The 25829-nt window shown below is 44.1% G+C and overlaps 1 protein-coding gene across 1 annotated transcript in view; it reads left to right on the top strand.

Moving 5' to 3' along the window:
• Positions 1-25829, top strand: part of LOC126259951 (retinol-binding protein pinta-like) — a 155707-nt gene that overhangs the window by 75089 nt on the left and 54789 nt on the right. Inside the window, exon 4 of the mRNA XM_049957060.1 lies at positions 11653-11902. Coding sequence (XP_049813017.1) covers positions 11653-11902 — 250 coding nt within the window. The remainder of the gene's footprint in view (positions 1-11652; positions 11903-25829) is intronic.

Raw genomic sequence — 25829 nt, 5'->3', positions numbered from 1 at the left:
TTTAATGCAGTGTTTAAGTGAGTTTTCAGTGTTGTGCGTCTTTCCACAGTGGTTCAAAAATAGCTCTGAGCACTATGGGACTTAACATCTGTGGTCATCAGTCCCCTAGAACTTAGAACTACTTAAACCTAACTAACCTAATGACATCACACACATCCATGCCCGAGGCAGGATTCGAACCTGCGACCGTAGCAGTCGCGCGGTTCCGGACTGCGCGCCTAGAACCGCTAGACCACCGCGGCCGGCTTTCCACAGTGTTGCGAACAGAAATCATGCTGTCGCTGGGTGTGCATTTTATATCTTTTGCGAACAGAACCCAGACTGTCGCCGTGTTTTTTAATTGTCTGTCTGCTATTTTTCTGCTTCCTGTGTATTTTATTAGCATCATCAACACTGTGTTTTATGTTTTAAGCTCCAGAATTTTCTGCCATTTTACCTTTAAGTCACCGATTTTATCGCCAACTGTCATTATTTTTTCTTATCTTCATCTTTTTAAAACAAATTCTGTAGACTGAAGAGCGGCGTAATAAGCTGCTGTCAGCCCGCCCCCTTTAGGGGGAATCGAAACTCAATAAAGGAAAAAAAAGCGCCGCTAGGCCACTTCATGTGTAGCAGGAGTGTAGTGCAGTTGTGCCAGTCTACAGTTCGTAGCCGCGCTCAGTGGTCAGCCAGCGCCGTTGTTAGTCAGTCATCGTCTGCAGCTCAGTCATTGCTGCCATCAAGTCTTTGTAGTCCAGTTGTAAAGTTCCGCAATAGTACTACAGTAAAGTCAACAGTACTAAGTTGGTAGTGATAAACAGTTCTACGTTCTGTCATGTTGACAGCCAAGATAGTCTTCAAATTCGCCGGATTCAACATTCAAGATTACGAGAGATTAATTCGTCACTGCAAGAGCTGTGACTTGTGAATTATGTCATCCTACAGACGCTTAGTCTAGTCGCGTCTTCTATAATTGTCAACCAACAGATCATGGACTACAACAAAGTTAAGTAATAAATACTTTCTTATTTTGTATTCCTGCTAATTACACTCCTGGAAACTGAAATAAGAACACCGTGAATTCATTGTCCCAGGAAGGGGAAACTTTATTGACACATTCCTGGGGTCAGATACATCACATGATCACACTGACAGAACCACAGGCACATAGACACAGGCAACAGAGCATGCACAATGTCGGCACTAGTACAGTGTATATCCACCTTTCGCAGCAATGCAGGCTGCTATTCTCCCATGGAGACGATCGTAGAGATGCTGGGTGTAGTCCTGTGCAACGGCTTGCCATGCCATTTCCACCTGGCGCCTCAGTTGGACCAGCGTTCGTGCTGGACGTGCAGACCGCGTGAGACGACGCTTCATCCAGTCACAAACATGCTCAATGGGGGACAGATCCGGAGATCTTGCTGGCCAGGGTAGTTGACTTACACCTTCTAGAGCACGTTGGGTGGCACGGGATACATGCGGACGTGCATTGTCCTGTTGGAACAGCAAGTTCCCTTGCCGGTCTAGGAATGGTAGAACGATGGGTTCGATGACGGTTTGGATGTACCGTGCACTATTCAGTGTCCCCTCGACGATCACCAGTGGTGTACGGCCAGTGTAGGAGATCGCTCCCCACACCATGATGCCGGGTGTTGGCCCTGTGTGCCTCGGTCGTATGCAGTCCTGATTGTGGCGCTCACCTGCACGGCGCCAAACACGCATACGACCATCATTGGCACCAAGGCAGAAGCGACTCTCATCGCTGAAGACGACACGTCTCCATTCGTCCCTCCATTCACGCCTGTCGCGACACCACTGGAGGCGGGCTGCACGATGTTGGGGCGTGAGCGGAAGACGGCCTAACGGTGTGCGGGACCGTAGCCCAGCTTCATGGAGACGGTTGCGAATGGTCCTCGCCGATACCCCAGGAGCAACAGTGTCCCTAATTTGCTGGGAAGTGGCGGTGCGGTCCCCTACGGCACTGCGTAGGATCCTACGGTCTTGGCGTGCATCCGTGCGTCGCTGCGGTCCGGTCCCAGGTCGACGGGCACGTGCACCTTCCGCCGACCACTGGCGACAACATCGATGTACTGTGGAGACCTCACGCCCCACGTGTTGAGCAATTCGGCGGTACGTCCACCCGGCCTCCCGCATGCCCACTATACGCCCTCGCTCAAAGTCCGTCAACTGCACATACGGTTCACGTCCACGCTGTCGCGGCATGCTACCAGTGTTAAAGACTGCGATGGAGCTCCGTATGCCACGGCAAACTGGCTGACACTGACGGCGGCGGTGCACAAATGCTGCGCAGCTAGCGCCATTCGACGGCCAACACCGCGGTTCCTGGTGTGTCCGCTGTGCCGTGCGTGTGATCATTGCTTGTACAGCCCTCTCGCAGTGTCCGGAGCAAGTATGGTGGGTCTGACACACCGGTGTCAATGTGTTCTTTTTTCCATTTCCAGGAGTGTAATTGTGTTTTCCTGTTGTAGCTACCAAGCAGTCTTGTCATAGTAGAACCCATATTTCCACCTCCTTGGCTCCCTAATATTTGCTGCCTCATGTTGATGGACTCTGTTATGGTGGAAGATCGAGAGCCATCACACTCGGCGCATAGACCACATCTTCTTCACCAGCCTCTTGCTGAAGGCACCCAACATGCTGAAGTCTAGACATGGCCTTTTCAGATCATGAAGCATACATCTGCGGCGTCACTCTCTTCCGACAGTATGTGTGGCATAGTCGTGGTCTGTGGAAATTCAATGTCACTCACCTGATCTCCCCAGACAGTCGCCATATGGTCCAAGAAGTATGGGCATGATGCTGCTGTGTCATGACACCTATGACTCTACCTCATCTTGGTGTCTCTCTTGCGCAAAGCCGACCATCCATAAAATATTGATGAGCTATGGTAAGGAAGCCAAGGCATGGCATACTAATACATTGCACTTTTATTACTCAGTTCTTTGTGACTGTGACGACGGCTTTTTCGCCAGCCAGGCAGATGGTGGTACACCAAACAAAGTTGGAGATCTCCTTGATCATGGACCATCATCTGGAAGGCACTGTAGTCTGATCTCAGACCTCTAATCGTATACCTCATAACATCCATCGACGTATCACCTCCTCCAGGAATAACAACGAAGACGCAGGGCTCTGTTCCACGTCCTCAGGGACGTGGAAGTCCACCCTCATGAGACCCGACAAACCACCGGCCATGCTCTTCACAATCATTTCGCTTGATTGTATTCATCCGTACCGCATTCCATGGAACTGATCACAGAGATCACACGACTTACTACAAGCACTCTCCCTGTGGAGGTAGCGCATGAACTCCAAGAATACGTGACCACAGGTGAAGTATTCGATGCTATCAAGGCGGGATCTAATAACACAACCCCAGGGCGTGATGGTATCCCCAACGAATTTTACAAAACTCTTAATTCTTTGTTGGCTTCCACATGGACGAACATCGCACATGAGCTGATGTCCCCAACGACAGTGATCCCTAACACCTTTCTCAAGGGCATCATTATACTCATTCACAAACAGCGTGGACGAACGAGTGGTCATGGTTATCTACCAATCACGATGCTGAACAGGAATATGAAAATATTTGCGCGGCTACTGGCATCACGACTCAAGAAGGTCGCATCTTACATCACCTTCAGCAACCAGAAGTAACAGAAGACGAAAATAATATCTGTACGGCCCTTCGCCATTACAGAGACATGATGACGGCAAATCATCGAGTAAAACTGAAGTGATATCAGGTGTTCCCCAGGAAAGCGTCCTGGGACTTCTGCTGTTCCTGATCTTTATAAATGACCTGGGTGACCATCTGAGCAGTTCTCTTAGGTTGTTCGCAGATGATGCTGTAATTTACCGTCTAGTAAGGTCATCCGAAGACCAGTATCAGTTGCAAAGCGATTTAGAAAAGATTGCTGTATGGTGTGGCAGGTGGCAGTTGACGCTAAATAACGAAAACTTTGAGGTGATCCACATGAGTTCCAAAAGAAATCCGTTGGAATTCGATTACTCGATAAATAGAACAATTCTCAAGGCTGTCAATTCAACTAAGTACCTGGGTGTTAAAATTACGAACAACTTCAGTTGGAAAGACCACATAGATAATATTGTGGGGAAGGCGAGCCAAAGGTTGCGTTTCATTGGCAGGACACTTAGAAGATGCAACAAGTCCACTAAAGAGACAGCTTACACTACACTCGTTCGTCCTCTGTTAGAATATTGCTGCGCGGTGTGGGATCCTTACCAGGTGGGATTGACGGAGACATCGAAAGGGTGCAAAAAAGGGCAGCTCGTTTTGTATTATCACGTAATAGGGGAGAGAGTGTGGCAGATATGACACGCGAGTTAGGATGGAAGTCATTAAAGCAAAGACGTTTTTCGTCGCGGCGAGATCTATTTACGAAATTTCAGTCACCAACTTTCTCTTCTGAATGCGAAAATATTTTGTTGAGCACAACCTACATAGGTAGGAATGATCATCAAAATAAAATAAGAGAAATCAGAGCTCGAACAGAAAGGTTTAGGTGTTCGTTTTTCCCGCGCGCTGTTCGGGAGTGGAATGGTAGGGAGATAGTATGATTGTGGTTCGATGAACCCTCTGCCAAGCACTTAAATGTGAATTGCAGAGTAATAATGTAGATGTAGATGTAGATAGCCTTTGCTCGTCACCATCGTCTCCCTGGTGCCTTGGCATCGCCGTACTTTAGCCAGGCCTTCGACTATGTAGACCACTCCTATTGTGGGCAGTTCTTCAAGATATGGGATTCCCTGGCGAGTTCTTGTTTTGAGTTGAGGTCTCCACCGAGCACCAAATCGTCTTTTGACTCTGTGAAGAGTAGTGTGACCTTCTTGGCAAAGAATTTATGCCGGTCATGACAGCGGCTCGAGCCGGATGGTGCGAAGATGTTAATGACACGCACGCCCATACCCCGTTCACTTGGGAGGTATGCAACATCCTCTGCAGGGAGCCCGTCTCTTAGGAGGATAGTGACACACTACCTGTGTCGGAGGCGTGAGAAACGCAGGCGGTGTACCTGGGGCGCACTTGGAAGTCAGTGATGAGCACTTCCTGTAGGAGTGCAATATCAGCCTCTGTAGATGGTGCCTCAGAGCATGGCCAGTTTGTGAGGGGCTCAGATTTTGGTAAGATTCTCCGATACTGGTGTGGATGCAGAATGCGTGATGGAAACATCCTGCAGGTGTAGACCCACCGGATCTCTCGCATTTGTCACGATTACTGGCAGGGCGCCGGCTGAGGCGCCTCTGTGGGATGCTCTCGCTCGGACACGCTAGTGGTCTGAACCGCTCCTTCTTCAACGTCATCTGTCCAGGAAGCTGACGCTGAAGTCATGTGACAGTCGTTTACTGTCGGTGTGGGCGAAACAGACGTCGTGACAACAGCTGCTGGGGATCTGTTGTCCTCATGTACTGGCAACACTTAGTTCGTGTTCAGAACCGAGACAGGATTATTCACAGGAGAGGCGTCAGAAGTAGTTGTACCATGTGACTGGGCGCAATATGGAAGGTCACCATCAGACATCGGATCGTCATCTCGCGAAATCATCTGAAGAAGAGCGTCATCGGAGGGTGTCCGTCGGCGTTTCTTGCGTTACCAGGGCGGCCGCTGTTTCCAAATGTGGTCGCCCATCATCCGACGCTACACCCGTCTGGGTAACGGCAGCAGTCGGCACGACAACTAGTTTGACCCCCATGGTTCAAGCAGGGTCGACTGCCACGGTCCTGAGAGAGAATGTTTCCGGTGCCAGAGCTGGGGGTGACGCCGTGCTGTTTTCGTTGACGTATTGTGGTGCGTTCGGTGGCGTTGACGAGACTTCAGGCATATCCTGAAGTGACGCTGCAGCGCTCTGTGCTACCATCGCGTAGATGAACATCGATGCCGGGGTTACTTCACCCAGCGGTGTCGGCAAAAACATTCGGACCAGACATGTGCTTCCTGGCCACATCCGGAGCACGTTCATGGCTGGCCATTGTACATGACAATGGCCCGCACATGGCCAATCATCAGGTACGAAGGTAGGTGTTCGTCAGCCTAGTTTTGATCTGCCAGACGCCATTTAACACTGGGTAGGTCGTAAATCTTTGCCACCTCTCCGCTGGGTGACCCAAGACGTTTCCATGTGGCTGGAAACCGGCAATGACCACCTACTGAGGCACCTCGAACGGGAGATCAAACACATCACGTGGTCCACTGTCACTGCACCTACGTGTCCATCAGAGTGTTTAAATTTTAGTGTGGCGGCGTTTCGTTGGACAACTTCAGCGCATAGCGCCTCCGTCGACATCTTGAAGTATACAACAGTTCCTGTGATGGTAAAATATATTCCGATCACGTCCAGGGGGTTCAAACGCAGATACTCCCGTTTGAAGTTTTCAACTTCAAAAGGTCTTGGTCGTGGATGTTCGGTCTGAAACGTCTACTTTGATCGTTGCACGTCGTAAGAGTGCGCCATGAAGTACCGTAGTAGTGGAGTCTTTAAACACGAGTACCGCGGAACGCTTGGCCTGCGCGCGGGGCAGTTCCGCAGCCTACCACGGCTGAGAGCCGACTGATTTCGAAATCGGGACCTTTAGCACGATAATCTGACGTCCTACCAACTAACCTACCAGTGATCTTCGTATTCAGAGATTACAGATATGGTTTGCCTATACTCCATAGTTCTGGCGCTACTTTTAATTACCTTTAAGCATGTTCTACTGGACGACAGCACACAGCACAAACTTAATCGGTGTTTAGTTTGATAATGTATCGACACACAACGTTTGGTACCGATCTGAGTGTCTGACATCTGGAGGTTTGGGTGTTAGTGGACTATAACGTGAGCAAGCCGCTTCAGTAACCAAGGTAGCCGAAGTGTTTGGTGTTTCAAAAGGCACCGTATCGGAAATTTCGTGCAAGTGGAAAACTATCATTCGCTAAGTGAGAACGGGAACGAAAGTGCCTGTTGAGTGATCGTGACAGACGGTCACTGAAGAGGATGAGGCAATGATTTGTGAACAACAACCACCCTGAAAAGGACTGCCCTCCTAAGACTCCTGACCTGAACCTGGTGGAACTCCTTTGGGGTGCATTAGAACGTTGACTTCGCTCCAGATCCCAGTGTCCTACCTTACTAGCCTATCCGGTTTCTTGCCTTGAGGAAGAACGGGCTTGTCTTTCTCCACAGACTTTAGACACTCTCATTCAAAGTATCTCCATCAGAGAGTATCTCCATCAGAGTTTAAGCTCTCATAATGACTAAGGATGGACACACACCACATTGATGTCAAATATTACAGCTTTGCTGCCACAATGAGAGTAATTTGTTATAGTTTTGCTGTAGCTTTCGACAGTCGTTAATGGCAGGCAAGAATTCCTTTGATAATAAAGTAAAAAACTTAAGTGCATAGTGGCAAACTGTGTGTAAGAACATTCCATCAACTGAAAGGTGTCCACAGAAAGTGCATTGCACAGATTTGGAAACGTTTCATGTAATAATTGTCAGACATTCCAAAGCACACATTGGATCGTGGGAACAGGTGGCCAGGAATCGTATTCAGTTCCAGAGTGAAACTGAAGGAGCAGTCCCAATTATAGAGCCTTTATTACATGCTCGGTTGCCATTCAACCGATTGGTTTACACAACCAGCCCACAGCCGGTCACTCGTTTCAAGTGCATTATTACATTGGCTGTTGTGAGACAGGCCGGGCAGTTACAACTTGTTCTTAGTGTTTCTTCTTCTCGGTTGACAGATGGAAACTAAGAAATCGATCTATGTAGCGGTCTGTGACACACTCGATTTGGTTCGACATTTTGCGAGTTATAAGCAATCGATTTTAGGTTTTGTTAGATTTATTCCCCCCTCCCGGGGGACAAGAAAGGAGCCTCCACGAAGAGTATGTGAATGCAATACACATACTCGGGCGTCCCCTGGGCGGTTGTACACCGGCTGATCCTTTCACTCCAGAAGCAACATGACAATCCTACAGAAAAGGACCTTATCAGGCCCAGCACTGACGATTATCTCTGTAAATATTGAAGGCCTGTCTGCATGCAAAGAACGTCTACTACAAGACCTCTGTCAGAAAGAGAAATGTGACGTCCTGTGTCTACAAGAAACTCACAGAGATAGCACACTCAAAAGACCCAAGATAAACGGCATGCGACTAGTAGCTGAAAGGCCACACCGACAGTATGGCAGCGCAATCTTTACCAGGCCAAACATACAGATCCTTTCAAGCAGTATAAACGACATCAATGATACTGAAGTGCTAACCATTGAACTTAGTGACTGCACTGTTACTTCAGTGTACAAACCACCAACTGTGGACTTTTCCAGCTCCAACGTAAACAATTTTAATAAAGACAGAATTAATTTTGTAATCGGTGATTTCAACAGCCACAGTACGCAGTGGGGCTACCAAGAAGACGACGACAATGGCACGGCTGTGATCTGCTGGGCCGAGCTAAACAACCTAAAACTGATACATGACAATAAACTGCCTGCTTCCTACAACAGTGTCAGATGGGGGAGAGGTTATAACCCGGACCTCATCTTCGTTAGCCATCAAGTAACGTCCCAATGCTCAAAAGGAGTTTGCTCACCAATACCAAACACCCAGCACCGTCCAATAATGTGCCAGATCACATCTGTTGTTAAACCCCATAGCGTACCTTTTCGCCGTAGGTACAATTTTAAGAAAGCAGAATGGTCAACCTTTCAAAACCCCATGGAAGATTCTGTAAACAACCTACCACCTGAACCAAGATTCTATGACAATTTCGTGAAGGCTGTGCAGTGGTGTTCTAAGCAATCGATCCCTAGAGGATGCAGAAGCAATTATGTTGAAGGCCTTACGCCAGAATTAGAGGATCAGTTGCAGCAATACCTGACACTGTTTGACGCAAACCCTCTATCCGCGGAAACTATCACTGCGGGCGAGCAGCTAACCGAGTCACTAGCTAAAACCAGGAGAGAGAAATGGCTGAGGACAATAGAGGAATTCGACATGAAAAGGAGCAGTCAGAAAGCCTGGACACTCCTTAAACGTCTCAACAATGATCCGACTTCCTCTCCAGGACATGCTCCCGTCACAGCCGACCAAATAGCCCACCAGCTTCTCAAGAATGGGAAACCCGACACCAAAATCAGGAAGTCGGAGACCAAAATAGACAGGATTGAACACCAAGAAAATTCAACTCTGGCCACCCCTCTCACAATGGCAGATCTGGACAAAGCCATAGCGAAATGCAAGCTAAGGAAGGCCCCGGGCCTGGACGGGATTTTTGTTGAACAGATTAAACACTTTGGTCCCAACGTTAAACAATGGCTACTGAAACTGTTTAACAATTGCATGGAAACAGGTCAGATTCCCGCAATCTGGAGGAAGGCTAAAGTTATTGCCATTTTAAAATCAGGCAAAAATGCTGATGACCCCAGAAATTTCCGACCCGTATCACTTCTCTGCCATATCTTTAAAATCTTTGAAAGAATACTCCAGGATCGCCTCTCCAGTGCCATAGAACCCTACCTAATCCCCCAACAAGCAGGTTTCCGCCCAGGGAAAAGCACTACTTCTCAGGTAATTAAACTCACGCAGCTAATTGAAGACGGCTATGAGAACCGGAAAATAACCGGTGTCGCCTTTATAGACTTGACAGCCGCATATGACACCGTCAACTTACATCTGCTAATGAAGAAGCTGTATGCCATTACCAGAGACTTTAAATTCACATCCACAGTTAGAAGTCTGTTAGAGAACCGTAGGTTCTCTGTGGAATTCCAAGGGATGCATAGCAGGTGGCGGGCCCAGAAAAATGGTCTCCCTCAGGGCAGCGTACTGGCACCCTTACTTTTTAACATTTGCACCAACGATCAACCACTGCCAGCTGGTACGGAAAACTATATCTACGCCGATGACCGTGCTATGGCCGTACAGGGTGACTCCTTTGAGGACGTTGAGACAAAGCTCACGGATGCGCTAGACATGCTCTGTCAGTACTACGCCGATAATCAACTCAAGCCGAACCGTAGCAAAACACAAGTTCGCGCCTTCCATCTTCGTAACAAGCAGGCATCCCGTAAGCTGCGTGTCTTCTGGAAGGACACACTCCTCGAACACTGCGTTTACCCCAAATACCTAGGAGTAACCCTAGACAGGGCTCTGACGTATAAACAGCACTGTATTAACACCAAAATGAAGGTGAGCGGCAGAAATAATATTCTTCGGAAAATAACGAACTCCTCCTGGGGCGCAAAGCCAGAGGTAGTGAGGACCACAGCACTAGCAGTTTGCTTCCCAGCAGGCGAATATGCAAGCAGTGTCTGGTACAACTCTGCCCACGCTAAACAGGTCGACATTGCTCTGAACGAGACCTGCAGGCTCGTCACTGGATGTCTGAATCCGACGCCAACAGACATGCTCTACCATCTTGCTGGGATTGCACCTCCTGCAGTGCGAAGAGAAGCGGCAGCCTATAGTGAAAGAGCGAGGGCTGAGATGGCAGAGAGCCACCCCCTCCACAAAACTCAGCCAGCCACCAAACGCTTGAAATCTAGACGCAGTTTTCTCAGAGCAACCGAAGATTTTAGCGACCAACCTGGATCTAGGGTGGAGAGATGGAAGCGGTAGGGAGAAGGGCACTGGATGGAACCAAAGGAAGAATTGGCACCAGGTTACGATGAGGACTGGGTGGTCTGGAGATCATTAAATAGGCTACGCACCAACACTGCACGGTCAAGAGATAACCTTCTGAAGTGGGGATATTCTACTACATCTAATCTCTGCGACTGTGGAGAGGTGCAGACGACCCAGCACATGTATAACTGCCCTGAATGTCCTTCACACTGCACTTTAGAGGATCTGATGTTGGCAACCCCAAATGCTGTCGACGTAGCCCGCTTATGGGCCAAATGCCTATAACATTTTGTTTCTGTGCACACATATTTGTATATATATTTATATATATTTTCATATGCCTCTAATTATTTTTTTTCTGTGTGCTATTCATTCATTTTTTTATATTCATTTTTTTATATTCCTGTATCCATGGTGCTTCTGACACGAATAAAAAAAAATTCCCCCCTCCCGAATTCCGTCACGAAAACACCCTCCAGAAGTTGTATAGTGTGCAAATACAGGAAAACGAAAAGTTATAGACTGTATGAGTGTGAGAAACGTCTAGTTTCTTTGTACTTACCCGTATTTTTTTGGGTATACCACACCAACATAAAATTTAAAAACATTTTTATCTTCACTCCCCATCACTTCAATAGATAGTAAGGATAGTTTTATAAAGAATTCCTATCAAAAAATTTTATAATTTTGAAACAAAATGTTTAAGGCAAAATTTTCTGATCCCTATAAATTTAAATAATGAATAAAGCATCGACTGTGAGAAAAAATATTAGTAGTTCAATGGGTTAACAAAGTACCACTCTGCCGACTTTTGGCAGGAGGACAGTGGATGAGTGCAGTTGTTTTGAAATCTAAGACAGCTTGATTTATCATTTGCGAGTTAAACAGTGGTAGTTAATTTAATACTATATAAAATATCTGTATAACAATCTGTTTTCGTTTTAGAAGGATTGGGTTTCACACATATGGCTTCCATGTCAGTAAATTCTTTCACTTTTCATTTGCAGGACTGTGCTCACAGTTCCACGCATGACGGAAGACTGCAACCGTGTCAGCTACCTCTTGAACATAACCCCCGATGCTTCAATCCTGAACTTGCCGCAGGCTATAAAGGCCATGTTGATGGCGGTAGAGTTCATTCTGTCCTTTGACTACTCTGTTGGTTACATCTTTTTAGTTGATTTGAAGAACGTGACCGCTGCACATGTCACCAAGGCAAGTGTGCGTGACATCTGGAGCCTTGAAACTATCTCCAGGGTACGTTTCTCTTGGTGATCATTAATTTTAATTTAGTTTCCATTGCCCTTTAAAATAAGTTACTTAATGGTGGATACCTAGATTAATTTATTTAACTAAGTTTTAAGAAAAAAACACAAGTTTGTATTAGGTTTTTTCTACGGTAACCAGTTTCGGCCAAATTAAGCCACCTTAAAATTAAAATACAAGAGAATTTTTTACTATAGTCGGTGCGCATTGTTCCAACTGCAGTTGCGTACTGCACATAATTTGCAACGAAGACATCGCAGTACAGTCTCAAACTGGATTTTAACGGAAAAAGTACTGAGTAGTAGAGAACTTTGATAAGAAAGGAGAACACAAAAGAATTTCCAAATTAGGGTTCAGCAGAAGAAGCAACACGGTGTTATTTCCACACGGAGTAAAAATGATAATGCACCAATTAAAGTTGATTTTGTGGTAGATAATAAACTGCAAAAGAGAAAATAGCATTTTTGGACAAAGACTTCATGATACGTGTTATTAATGCGACAATAGTCTGCCCAGACAGCAAAAAAGTTCTCGAAGAGATCAGCGTAAAGGATGAAACTATGTCGTTTCAAGTAAACCAAAATACAGAACGTCCAGTGGCTTTACAAAAGGTGCAAATGAAATAAATTTTGAAGGAAGTTCAACAGTGACGAAAACTTACGAAAAACCCAAATGATCAACTGCAGCTAATTCTTTTAATCTGGTAGGAATAATAGAAAACAATGGAGCACGATCTGAGATGGTAGACGGTTTAGCGTTTTGGCAAAGTTAGCAACTAACTCTGTTTCCCATGTTGTCAAAATAACAAGTCGTCCGAAGTATATGACAACATTTTCGTGGACCAACATGAGCGTAGCTGAAATGAAAGTACCAGATGAGCTTATTAACAAAATCGTCAGGAATACAAAGCACCCATAGCTTGTCATCAACAGTGTAATGTTTGAAGAGTATTTTATTTCTAATCAGATAATAATGACGAATCTGCTTGTGTGTCTTTTCATGCCATTTACTTTTAATATCTTTCCAAATCGGATCCTTTTCTTGCTCATGAGCAATGTCCTTTAAAGATGCAGTGACGAAGTTTTCAAAAGCTACATTTTGAATGTAAGGATACTGAAATTTTTCTCAAGGTTAGCTTCTGTGTTGCTTTTTTCAAGACTGGCCGGTACACGTGAAAGTGCGTCCACAACAATGCCATGCCAGGAATGTAGACCATTGTGGAGCAGAATTCTTACAGAAATAATAATGCCCAACGTTTCTACCTGTCATGATCCAATTTTGAAGACATAAGAAATTGCAATGCTCGATGATCACTATAAACTTTTACATCAATACCAGAAAGAGAGAAACGAAATTTGTGAAATGCCCTCATCAGGCATAGATTGTATTTCTGTTCAAACAGTGTCCCTGTAAGGTTCTGGAATATAATCTGACGAAAAATTTTGTATGCTCTAGAACACGAAATTTGTAATGAACTCCTTTAATTGTTCTTGTTTTGTGAGTAAAAACTGTGGAATGTGATTGTAAAATGTCAAAAAGGTCCTTCCCATCAGTGTCATTACAGTTCTCAATTGTTCCTGAATTAAAACGTTAGTATCTAATACATCATCAAATCATCCCTGTCAGTACTTGCAAAGTGATCGCTAGTGACAAATTCCATCAAAATTTCCAAACTGCTATCTTTTAAAAGGTAAAGCCGACTGATTTCTTCTTCATAGTTTGAAAGCCAATCTTCAAATTTCAAAGCTAATGACTTGCCTTCTTTCTCTAAACTTATTTCAGCGACGTGAAAGTTTAAAATTGCTTTATACTCATTCAAAAAACCTGCACCTAACACAGCCTCCGTCGCCAGTAATGGAACAATAAGAAAACTCATAATAAATCTCTGGCTTTGACAAAAGAATTCTAAGCTAGTCTGTTGGCTTACATCTACACTTTTTTTCGAAAAACTGCACCTTGTAATTTAATTTTACATAAAGGAAGTGTGTAGCATTTACTGAAAGCTGTTTCACTAATTGTCGATATAGGACTGCTGGAGTCAAGTACTGCCGTAAATTTTATGTCATTCGTTGTGATGTGAAATACAGGATATGCAGTGTTGTTCTGTTTCATGTCACGTTCCTGGAGTAAAATGTCCCTGTCTTCCATTTTCACATAGTTGATAGTCATGCTAGCTACGTCGACAGCCTCATAAGTACGTTTTATAGCTGCCTGCGGTGCAAGTCATTGTCTATTATCTCTTTGTTGTCGCGCGTCGTTACTGGGATTTGGAGGTTTAATCTCTACAATTTCAACTTGTCGAAAGGGCCCTGCCCTATTTCAGTCACGCCAATTCTGATTAAATTCAGGTCTGTGTCATGACTATAGCGTCTTTCGTCTTGTCGGTAATTTCTGCAGTTTCTTTCTTGTCGATTAAGTGGTGGAGAATTGCTCCCTGAATCGTAATTATGGGGTAGACTGTTGCGTCTGAAGTCATTGGGTCTCCCTTAATAATTATTCTGGTTCCCATGTTGTCTCTTTCTACGGTTGTCTTTGTCATATCTTTAGTTCAGAAATGTGATCTGTCTCTGTAATTATTGTTATTCTGCCAGTGGTTGTCATATGAGTGGTGTCTATTTTGGTCACGATTTGCGTCATAACGGTAGACTTGTCGTGTATAGTTGTTGTTTCTGTCGTCTCGTAGTTGTGATGGATGTGACCTGCAATTGTTGTTGTTTTCCTGTTTTCGCATCATGCGATTGTCTGTGTTGATTTTCAGTTCTTGCAGAAGTCCCTGGAGAGCGTGGATATCATCTTTACAACGTTCAGCCAAAATAATATGTCTTAAGTGTTCACGCAATTTAATTAAGCAAATGCGAATAAGTTCTGAGGGGCTGTACAGGTTTGACAAGTGTAACATATCTTCAAAATATTTTACAGGGCTGGAAAATTCAAACTGTTCGAAATGTTTCATTATAGTACTGTGTTTTACTCCATCTTGCGTAGCTAGAGACCAGTATGCATAATGGAAGGCATGATAAAAATCTCCTTCACTGTGACAGTCGCGAATAACTGATAGCATTCTTACAGCTGGTTCATTTCCTAAATAGCTCCACATAAATTCTAATCTACGCTTTACTAACCAATTAATAGGAAAACAAAGAGAAAATTGATAAGCCAAGCTTGTGGATGTATGTGATTATTAGAGTTCTTGAATATTTTAAATTTACGCGTTGTGATGAAGAGCTTATAGTCAAAGTCAATCGTGTCGGCAAGTCGCAAATCGGTCATTGTTACGTCGTGTCGGCGGTTCCATCTCAGAGCTCGGTGCATCCTGACGACTCCTTTCATGATTTCCGAAATACCATGTATTATTACCTGTGACTTTTCCGTATTTCTAAACCCTCTTCCCGTGTCGGATGGCGAGTAGCCTCTGAAATCTGTAATTCTTGTATCACCTGTGCCAACTGATCTTGTACTTCCCGTATTTCTCTTTTGTGTTGCGTATTAATTTGTTTCTGACTATATGTAAATTTCCTAATTTCCACGTACTCTTCTGTGTCAGTAAACGCTACTAGTATCATTCAAATCATCATCTACCTTCGTAGATAAATTTGTTAACTGATCCGAAAGTTCGGCTACTTTTTCCGATAATGTGCTGATTTCCGCCGTGTGTTTTTCTGAGCCACGTTTTCGAATGTCCATTTGTGTCGTAATCGTATCTACTGTGTCCTTTAAGGTTTCCTGATTTTTTACAAGTTGCGAAACCGCATCGGTAGAAGCACCAGAGTCGATTTTAGGCTGCACGGTGTCGCGATTTTTGTGTACAATGGTCTGCAGTTCTTTTATTGCTGCTTCATGGTTCTGTAATGTGTCTTCATATCGCAAAAAATAGGCTGAAAACGCTCACAAATTTGGTTTTTACGTCTTCAGAAATGTTTTGATATTTCGATTCGATTTTGTGTATCTCAGCGGTTAAAATTTTACGTTTTTGTTCAAGTGTTTGTTTAATTTCGTCATTTGTGTCTAACCTTTGAATTTGTTGCTGTGTTTGTTTCTGATATTGTTCCACTATGTCTAAATTTTGAAGCTTTTGGTCTGTTTGATCAAATTTTTGAATTGATTGCAATGCACTAGTAACATGAAACATGTTCCTTTGTGTTCTTCGTCAGTGTGTTTGCATCGGCAGCATTCGTATTTTTAAAAGCAAAGGGTGTGTCTTGACTTAATTGAGAAAAGTGTATCGTTGCAAAACCTGAATCTACGGTATTTGCAAGATTTTGTTCCGTTATTTCGCAATTGTCAGGCGAACTGTTACCGACCGATCGATCGTCAACAGTTCCCTGTTCACTGCTTGTTTCAATTTCTACGCCACTATTTACTGTCTGGTCCATGTCCCTAAGCACTATTACCAAATTATTGTCTTGAACGTTTGTCAATTCGAGAATGAGATTTTCAGTTTGCAGCGGAGTGTGCGCTGATATGAAACTTCCTGGTAGATTAAAACTCTGTGCCGGACCGAGACTCGAACTCGGGACCTTTGCCTTTTGCGGGCAAGTGGTAGAGCTCTTGCTGGTGAAAGGCAAAGGTCCTGAGTTCGAGTCTCGGTCCGGCACACAGTTTTAATCTGCCAGGAAGTTTCATTTGTCAATTCGTTACTAGGTGGTGCTAACAGGCTACGCTCGTCATCACTGTCATTTCTGAATTTACCTTGCAGCCTAGTGTTACGCTTTTCACTCGCCATGATTACACAACAACACACATCAACAATTTGAAAAGCAAAAATAAGGAGAAACACAGTACAAAAATAAGAAACGCCAACTACAAAGAAAATTCCATACATACAATTACGTGCTAGCAGCAAACAATAACTTATTTCTAATCATGCTCTAATTATTCAAACTACAAAGAAATCAAAAAATTACAGTGCGGTATCTTGCAGGGTCGCCAGAAGAAACTACCTCTATAATTATTTTTATTGAATACTAATCTACTGAATTTTCCCTGACAAAAACAACTCAGACTTAACCTATTAATTTATTACCCGCTGTATACAAGCCCAACGCAATCTGACTGTTACACATTGACAACATGACTTCCTATAAGTAACACAAAAGAATGGCCCTGAATTGCAAAAAATCCTAACAATAATACAATTCCAAAAATTATGAAATTAAATAATTATTAAAGTACCTCCAAATTTGTTAATTGCCTAAACTCATTTCAGTCACGTCCCAACAGTGCAAACCCCATTCTTTTTCATAAGTCACTTACCTCACAGAAAATCTTCATAACACGAACTACAGCAATTACAGCAAGTAGCAGCTACACCCAGCTAAATAAAAATATTCTAGCTACTATAGACTCTAACAACTAGGAGGCATAAGGTAAGCGAAAGAAAGATTTTGCTGAAGAGCAAACAAAGTATTTAGAAAATTTTACCTTATTCATGTTCCAAAAATTCTACAGTTGTCAATAATTCCACTGCCCAAACATTATCAAACAAACATCCATCGTCATACATTTCCTTGCGTATTTTCTTATAAACACATCATTTCATCTCACTTTCCAATGAATGCTCTACCAACACAGAGTCTCCACTAAGAATACCATGATCATACACTTCCCTATCCACTGGCTAACTGTTGGTCCGTCCAGCCACAGAATCTCTTGCCGAGAGCAATATTAACACAGTCAACAGCGCTGCCAACATACAAACAGGCTACTTATAAAGAGATTGCGCCGAACAGAGTACAGTCATAGAACTACAGTTTGTGAGCTGTTTGCCGGTATTGTCTCGCAGTGGATAAAAATACAAATATAACTGACAATGTGCAACTGCTAATGACAACTACAGTATAACCATGGGCATCTACAGAAGTTTATTGGGTGGCGGGGAGAGAGGGGGGAGAGGAAGAGGAAGACTCTATAAATGTTATTTTTTACATCAGTGACAAGGTCACGTGCGAGATGTGTTACGCTACAATTGGCTAAATGAGGGGTTTTGCGGAATCATGGGAAACTATTTCCAGAAGTGTAAGAGAATTCTGCGCCGGCCTCTGTGGCCGTGCGGTTCTAGGCGCTTCGGTCTGGAACCGCGCTGCTGCTACGGTCGCAGGTTCGAATCCTGCCTCGGGCATGGGTGTGTGTGACGTCCTTAGGTTTTTAGGTTTAAGTAGTTCTAAGTCTAGGGGACTGCTAAGCTCAGATGTTAAGTCCCATAGTGCTTAGAGCCATTTGAACCATTTGAGAGTTCTGCATTGAATAAAAGATTGTACTCCAGATTGCAGTGAGGGGAGTTCCCTCCACTATCAAACTGATTATTCCTTGCTGCCTCGGAATGTATCCTCTCAACCAATCTCTACTTTTTGTGAGGTTGAGCCCTCACTTTTTTCTCCACCAATGGTCTCAAAACCTCTTCATTAGTTATCCGATCTACTCGTCTAGTCTTCAAAATCTTCAGTGTTCTTCACGAGCAAGACATTTCAAAAGCTCTATTCTCCTCTTGTCTGAACTTTATATGGGCCACGTTTCGTTTCCGTGCAAGGTTACACTCCAGATAAGCGTCTTCAATAAGGGCTTCCTAACAATTCAGTTTATATAAGATGTTTGCTGATTACTCCTTTTCAGAAATGCTTTTCTTACTGTTTTCAGTCTGCTTTTTCTATGATTCTAATTCGACCAGTGTCGATTATTTTTCTGCCCAGATCGTAAACCACACCTACTAATATAATTTCTCTGAGAATCTCCCGATTTGATTCGACTACGTTCCATTATCCTCGTTTTACTTTTGTTGACGTTCCTCTTATAGCCTCTTTTCAAGATACTGTCCGCTCCGTCCAAATGATCTGTATTACTTCTTTGGTTGCTTTACTACTTGTTCAGTGTAAAGATTGAATAGCGGTGGAAGTAACCTACAGTCCTGTCTCAGCTATTGCTTCCCTTTCATGTCCTTCGGCTCTTCTAACTGCAGTTGAAATCGAGAAAGTTCAATATCTGGAATTTGTGGTGAATGAGCAGCAGTCATTCAGGTATTCGTGCATAAACTGAATTAGACATTTTATTATCAAGATATTGCAAGCCGTTAACAGTTGCGCTACATGTAAATTAGCTCACTTGGCATCTTTTCATTCCCTACCATTTTCATGGTGGAAAATCTATATTTTTATTCCTTTTTCATTTCTGTATCCAAATTACTACAACTACGTGGTGTGCTTAAATGCAGCTAGCCCTAAATGTGAAAAAATGCGAATGCGAATGAGTAGGAAAATCAAACCTGTAATGTTCGGTTACAGTGTTACTAGTATCCAGCTCGACACAGTCAAGTCCTTTAAATATCTGGACATAACATTGCAAAGCGATATTAGATGGAATTTGAATGGAATACTCTCTTTCAAATTCTGTATCCAAATTACTACAACTACGTGGTGTGCTTAAATGCAGCTAGCCCTAAATGTGAAAAAATGCGAATGCGAATGAGTAGGAAAATCAAACCTGTAATGTTCGGTTACAGTGTTACTAGTATCCAGCTCGACACAGTCAAGTCCTTTAAATATCTGGACATAACATTGCAAAGCGATATGAGATGGAATTTGAATGGAATACTCTCTTTCAAATTCTGAAGGTGGCAGGGGTAAAATACAGGGAGCGAAAGGCTATTTACAATTTGTACAGAAACCAGATGGCAGTTATAAGAGTCGAGCGACATGAAAGGGAAGCAGTGGTTGGGAAGGGAGTAAGACAGGGTTGTAGCCTATCCCCAATGTTATTCAATCTGTATATTGAGCAAGCAGTAAAGGAAACAAAATAAAAATGAGGAGTAGGTATTAAAATCCATGGAGAAGAAATAAAAACTGTGAGGTTCGCCTATGACATTGTAATTCTGTCAGAGACAGCAAAGGACTTGGAAGAGCAGTTGAACGCAATGGACGGTGTCTTGAAAGGAAGATATAGGATGAACATCAACAAAAGCAAAAAGAGGATAACGAAATGTAGTCGAGTTAACTCGGATGATGCTGTGGGAATTAGATTAGGAAATGAGACACTTAAAGTAGTAAAGGAGTTTTGCTATTTGGGGAGCAAAATAACCGATGATGGTCGAAGTAGAGAGGATATCAAATGTAGACTGGCAATGGCAAGGAAAGTGTTTCTGAAGAAGAGAAATTTGTTAACATCGATTATGCATTTAAGTAACAGGAAGTCGTTTCTGAAAGTATTTGTGTGGAGTGTAGCCATGTATGGAAGTGAAACATGTACGATAAATAGTTTGGACAAGAAGAGAATAGAAGCTTTCGAAATGTGGTGCTACATAAGAATTCTGAAGATTAGATGGGTACATCACATAACTAATGAGGAGGTATTGAATAGAATTGGGGAGAAGAGGAGTTTGTGGCACAACTTGACTAGAAGAAGGGATCAGTTGGTAGAATATGTTCTGAGGCATCAAGGGATAACCAGTGTAGTATTGGAGGGCAGCGTGGAGGGTAAAAATTGTAGAGGGAGACCAAGAGATGAATACACTAAACAGATTCAGAAGGATATAGGCTGCAGTACGTACTGGGAGATGAAGCAGCTTGCACAGGATAGAGTAGCATGGAGAGCTGCATCAAACTAGTCTCAGGATTGAAGATCACAACAACAACATCATGAGATGGAATGAGCACGTAAGAACCGTGGTACGGAAGGCAAATGGTTGACTTCGGCCTACTGGGAGAATCTTATGAAAGAGTTGTTCACCTGTGAAGGAGACCGCATATAGGACACGGGCGCTACCTATTCTAAAGTACTGGTCGAGTGTTTGGGATCCGTAACACATCGGATTGAAGGATGACATCGATGCCGTTTACAGACGGGCTGCTAGATTTGTTACCGGTTGGTTTGAAGAACACGTGTTACAGAGATGCTTCGGGAACTCAAACGGGAATCTCTGGATAGAAGGCGACGTTCTTTTCGATGAACACTATTGAGAAAATTTCGAGAACTGCCACTTCAAGATGGCTGCCGAACGATTCTACTGCCGCCAACATATATTGCGCGTAAGGACCACGAAGAGAAGATTCGAGAAATTAGGACTCATACGGAGGCATGTAGACAGTTGTTTTTCCCTCGTTGTATTTGCGAGTGTAACAGGAAAGGAATGACTAGTAGTGGTACAGCGTACCCTCCGCCACGCACCGTACGGTGGCTTGATGAGTATCTACGTAGGTGTAGATGTAATGCTTTCCACATCAACTGCAATCGATTTCGTGGCCAGAGGACTCCGCCCTAAGACACATATTTCGGAATCGATTATGGTACATCAGTAAGTACATCTTCTGAACGTGAAGCAGCTCATCCATTCATCGTCAGGTACGATAACAGTTTAAGTGTCTTGTCAGTCACTCTGGGAGCTGCAAAAATGCATTCCTTTATGTGGGAAGAATTACATGTTTAGTGAACTCAAGTCCAGCATAGAGGATGTTTCCAGACCGGGAGTGTATTACTATGCTGTTCCCACGAAGCTCAACTTGGTCAATAGTTTACAAGCTTTGGATTCTACAATGAAATAATAGTATATCTACTCTCGCACCTTCTTTTACAAGTAACATCCTCGTCCATTCAAAGAAAACAAGACAGTGCCGCGATTTTCATGTGGGATGCACATCCTATTGCACAGTCTAAAAATACTGATTCAGAATGCTTCTATGAGAAGTGAAGACGGTCAGTCACAAACTGCATGTAGCAGAGAACGTACTTCTTCTATTCACACGGAAAAATATGTACAGTACACTCAAACATGCCCGGTGATATTACAACTTAGTAAGTGAAAGTAATTCATGAAATTTATCCTTGCCTTGAAGATTAAGGCTTTTACGTACTGTAGATCTACTCGCACAAAAGTATACCACAAACAAATGTGCGGTGATTGGCTCAGGGTGCTCAGTACGCATCCAGACATCCTGATTGGGACTCTCGACCTTCTTCTTCCAAATTAACCAGCCGAATGTTTAAATGGCTGCTTACAAAAGGCCATAGCCACATTGCCTTTCCATTATTAGCAATTTAAAACCAACAGCATATGTACATATCAATATTATTAATATTATTATTATTATTATTATTGCCGGCCGCGGTGGCCGAGCGGTTCTAGGCGCTTCAGTCAGGAATCGCGCGACTGCTATGGTCGCAGGTTCGAATCCGGCCTCGGGCAAGGGTGTGTGTGATGTCCTTAGGTTAGTTAGGTTTAAGTAGTTCTAAGTTCTAGGGGACTGATGACCACAGATGTTAAGTCCCATAGTGCTCAGAGCCATTTGAACCATTTGAACCATTATTATTATTATTATTATGACGGAGGACCGAGAGGAGGCACCTCTTCGTGAAATCAGGAGAGCTGTTGGGAACCCGTGAAGCGTCAACGACGCAAGTAGAACGTTATTAGAGCTTAGTTACACATATTAAAAAATGTTTTGCATCACCCCGGTTACCAGAAATGAAGATAGACGTTGACTGCGGATATTGTACACAGACACAGTCCCTTTGACTGTTCAGAGATGTCACTAAACCCGCCCAAAGATGTAAACAACCATGCATGAGCAGCACCTATTAGATGGAGGGGGTCCGACAGCCGATCAGTTCCAGTCATTCCATCAGAAATCAGCTACACGGCTCATGTTGTCTGTAGTTCACCATGCCTAGACGGTCAATACCGCGGTCCGATCGCGTCCGCATTATTACTCTGTGCCAGGAAGAGCTCTCAACAAGGGAAGTGTCCAGATGTCTCGGAGTGAACCAAAGCGATGTTGTTCAGACATGGAGGAGATACAGAGATACAGGAAGTATCGATAACATGCCTCGCTCAGGCCGCCCAAGGGCTCCTACTGCAGTGGATGACCTCTGCCTACCGATTATGGCTCGGAGGAACCCTGACAGCAACGCCACCTTGTTGAATAATGCTTTTCGTGCAGCCACAGGACGCCGTGTTACGACTCAAACTGTGTGCAATAGGCTACATGATGCGCAACTTCACTCCCGATGTCCATGACGAGGTCCATATTTGCAACCATGACACCATGCAGCGCGGTAAAGATTGGCCCAACAACATGTCGAATGGACCGCTTAGGACTGGCATCACGTTCTCTTCACCGATGAGTTTCGCATATGCCTTCAAACAAACAATCGTCGGAGACGTGGTTGGAGGCAACCCGGTCAGGCTGAACGCCTTGGGCACACCGTCCAGCGAGTGCAGCAAGGTGGAGGTTCCCTGCTGTTTTGGGGTGGCATTATGTAGGCCCGACGTACGCCGCTGGTGGTCATGGAAGGCGCCGTAACGACTATACGATATGTGAATGCCGTCCCCCGATCGATAGTGCAACCATATCGGCAGCATATTGGCGAGGCATTCGTCTTCATGGACGACAATTCGCGCCCTCATCATGCACATCTTGTGAATGACTTCCTTCAGGATAACGAAATCGCTCGACTAGAGTGGCCAGCATGTCCTCCAGACAAGAACCCTATCGCGCATGCCTGGGATAGATTGAAAAGGGCTGTTTATGGACGACGTGACCCACCAACCACTCTGAGGGATCTAAGCCGAATCGCCGTTGAGGTGTGGGACAATCTGGACTAACAGTGCATTGATGAACTTGTGCATAGTATGCCATGACGAATACAGGCATGCATCAATGCAAGAGGACGTGCTACTGGGTGTTACAGGTACCGGTGTGTACAGCAATCTGGACCACCAACTCCGAAGATCTCGCTGTACGGTGGTGTACCACCCAATGTGTGTTTTTCATGAGCAATAAAAAGGGCGGAAATGATGTTTATGTTGATCCCTATTCCAGTTTTCTGTACAGGTTCCGGGACTCTCAGAACCGAGGTGACTCAAAACTTTTTTGATGTGTGTATTTGTTCATAATGTTTACAAGTCGTCTTCTTCTGCAGTTACCTTGGCTGCTGACATTTCAGCTGTATGTTGGATTCTAGCTGACGTTCGTCGAGTCGGCTCAGCGTCTGCACGCCCAAGAGGTAATGTAAGCGACCCTGGCAGCGATGCAATTGCCCAGCGCGAAATGGTTCTCGTGCATGCTGCGAAGTGTACACGATCATCCGCGATGTACGTGGTGTCGGCAGTCGTGTGGTCGGCTGATCTCCTCCCAACCCATGGAATTTTTAAGCACTTAAAGGCACCTGTGCGTTGAACAGGAACGTGGACTCCAAGAGGCCCTGTGCCAGCTTCCACGTGAAGTCCAGTATTGGCAGCTTTCTGCGATGTGGTATTGTCGGAAGACTGCAAATTTCTCCATCAGTAGATGGTAGGCAGCGAGCAGCATGAAGTTCATCAAGTGAAAGCCTAGTTCACAGAGTGTGCTGAAGCATCTACGACATAGATTCATTGCAGTATCGTAATCATGAAATCGAGCGCTATTATTTAAAGGGACGCTATGACGCAAAGCTCGGTTCTTTATGATCGAACGTGCCCTCTTTATTCTGTAACATACACTTTTTTTTTGTCATCAGTCTACTGACTGGTTTGATGCGGCCCGCCACGAATTCCTTTCCTGTGCTAACCTCTTCATCTCAGAGTAGCACTTGCAACCTACGTCCTCAATTATTTGCTTGACGTATTCCAGTCTCTGTCTTCCTCTACAGTTTTTGCCCTCTACAGCTCCCTCTAGTACCATGGAAGTCATTCCCTCATGTCTTAGCAGATGTCCTATCATCCTGTCCCTTCTCCTTATCAGTGTTTTCCACATGTTCCTTTCCTCTCCGATTCTGCGTAGAACCTCCTCATTCCTTACCTTATCAGTCCACCTAATTTTCAACATTCGTCTATAGCACCACATCTCAAATGCTTCGATTCTCTTCTGTTCCGGTTTTCCCACAGTCCATGTTTCCCTACCATACAATCCTGTACTCCAGACGTACATCCTCAGAAATGTCTTCTTCAAATTAAGGCCGGTATTTGATATTAGTAGACTTCTCTTGGCCAGAAATGCCTTCTTTGCCATAGCGAGTCTGCTTTTGATTTCCTCCTTGCTCCGTCCATCATTGGTTATTTTACTGCCCAGGTAGCAGAATTCCTTAACTTCATTGACTTCGTGACCATCAATCCTAATGTTAAGTTTCTCGCTGTTCTCATTTCTACTACTTCTCATTACCTTCGTCTTTCTCCGATTTACTCTCAAACCATACTGTGTACTCTTTTGACTGTTCATTCCGTTCAGCAGATCATTTAATTCTTCTTCACTTTCACTCAGGATAGCAATGTCATCAGTGAATCGTATCATTGATATCCTTTCACCTTGTATTTTAATTCCACTCCTGAACCTTTCTTTTATTTCTATCATTGCTTCCTCGATGTACAGATTGAAGAGTAGGGGCGAAAGGCTACAGCCTTGTCTTACACCATTCTTAATACGAGCACTTCGTTCTTGATCGTCCACTCTTATTATTCCCTCTTGGTTATTGTACATATTGTATAAGATCCGGCTCTCCCTATAGCTTACCCCTACTTTTTTCAGAATCTCGAACAGCTTGCACCATTTTATATTGTCGAACGCTTTTTCCAGGTCGACAAATCCTATGAAAGTGTCTTGATTTTTCTTTAGCCTTGCTTCCATTATTAGCCGTAACGTCAGAATTCCCTCTCTCGAACCTTTACTTTTCCTAAAGCCAAACTGATCGTCACCTAGCGCATTCTCAATTTTCTTTTCCATTCTTCTGTATATTATTCTTGTAAGCAGCTTCGATGCATGAGCTGTTAAGCTGATTGTGCGATAATTCTCGCACTTCTCAGCTCTTGCCGTCTTCGGAATTGTGTGGATGATGCTTTTCCGAAAATCAGATGGTATGTCGCCAGACTCATATATTCTACACACCAACGTGAATAGTCGTTTTGTTGCCACTTCCCCCAATGATTTTAGAAATTCTGATGGAATGTTATCGATCCCTCCTG

This window comes from Schistocerca nitens, chromosome 5 (genome assembly GCF_023898315.1).
Source record: "Schistocerca nitens isolate TAMUIC-IGC-003100 chromosome 5, iqSchNite1.1, whole genome shotgun sequence".
Taxonomy (NCBI): Eukaryota; Metazoa; Arthropoda; class Insecta; order Orthoptera; family Acrididae; genus Schistocerca; species Schistocerca nitens.
This window is presented reverse-complemented; position numbering and strand designations above follow the sequence as displayed.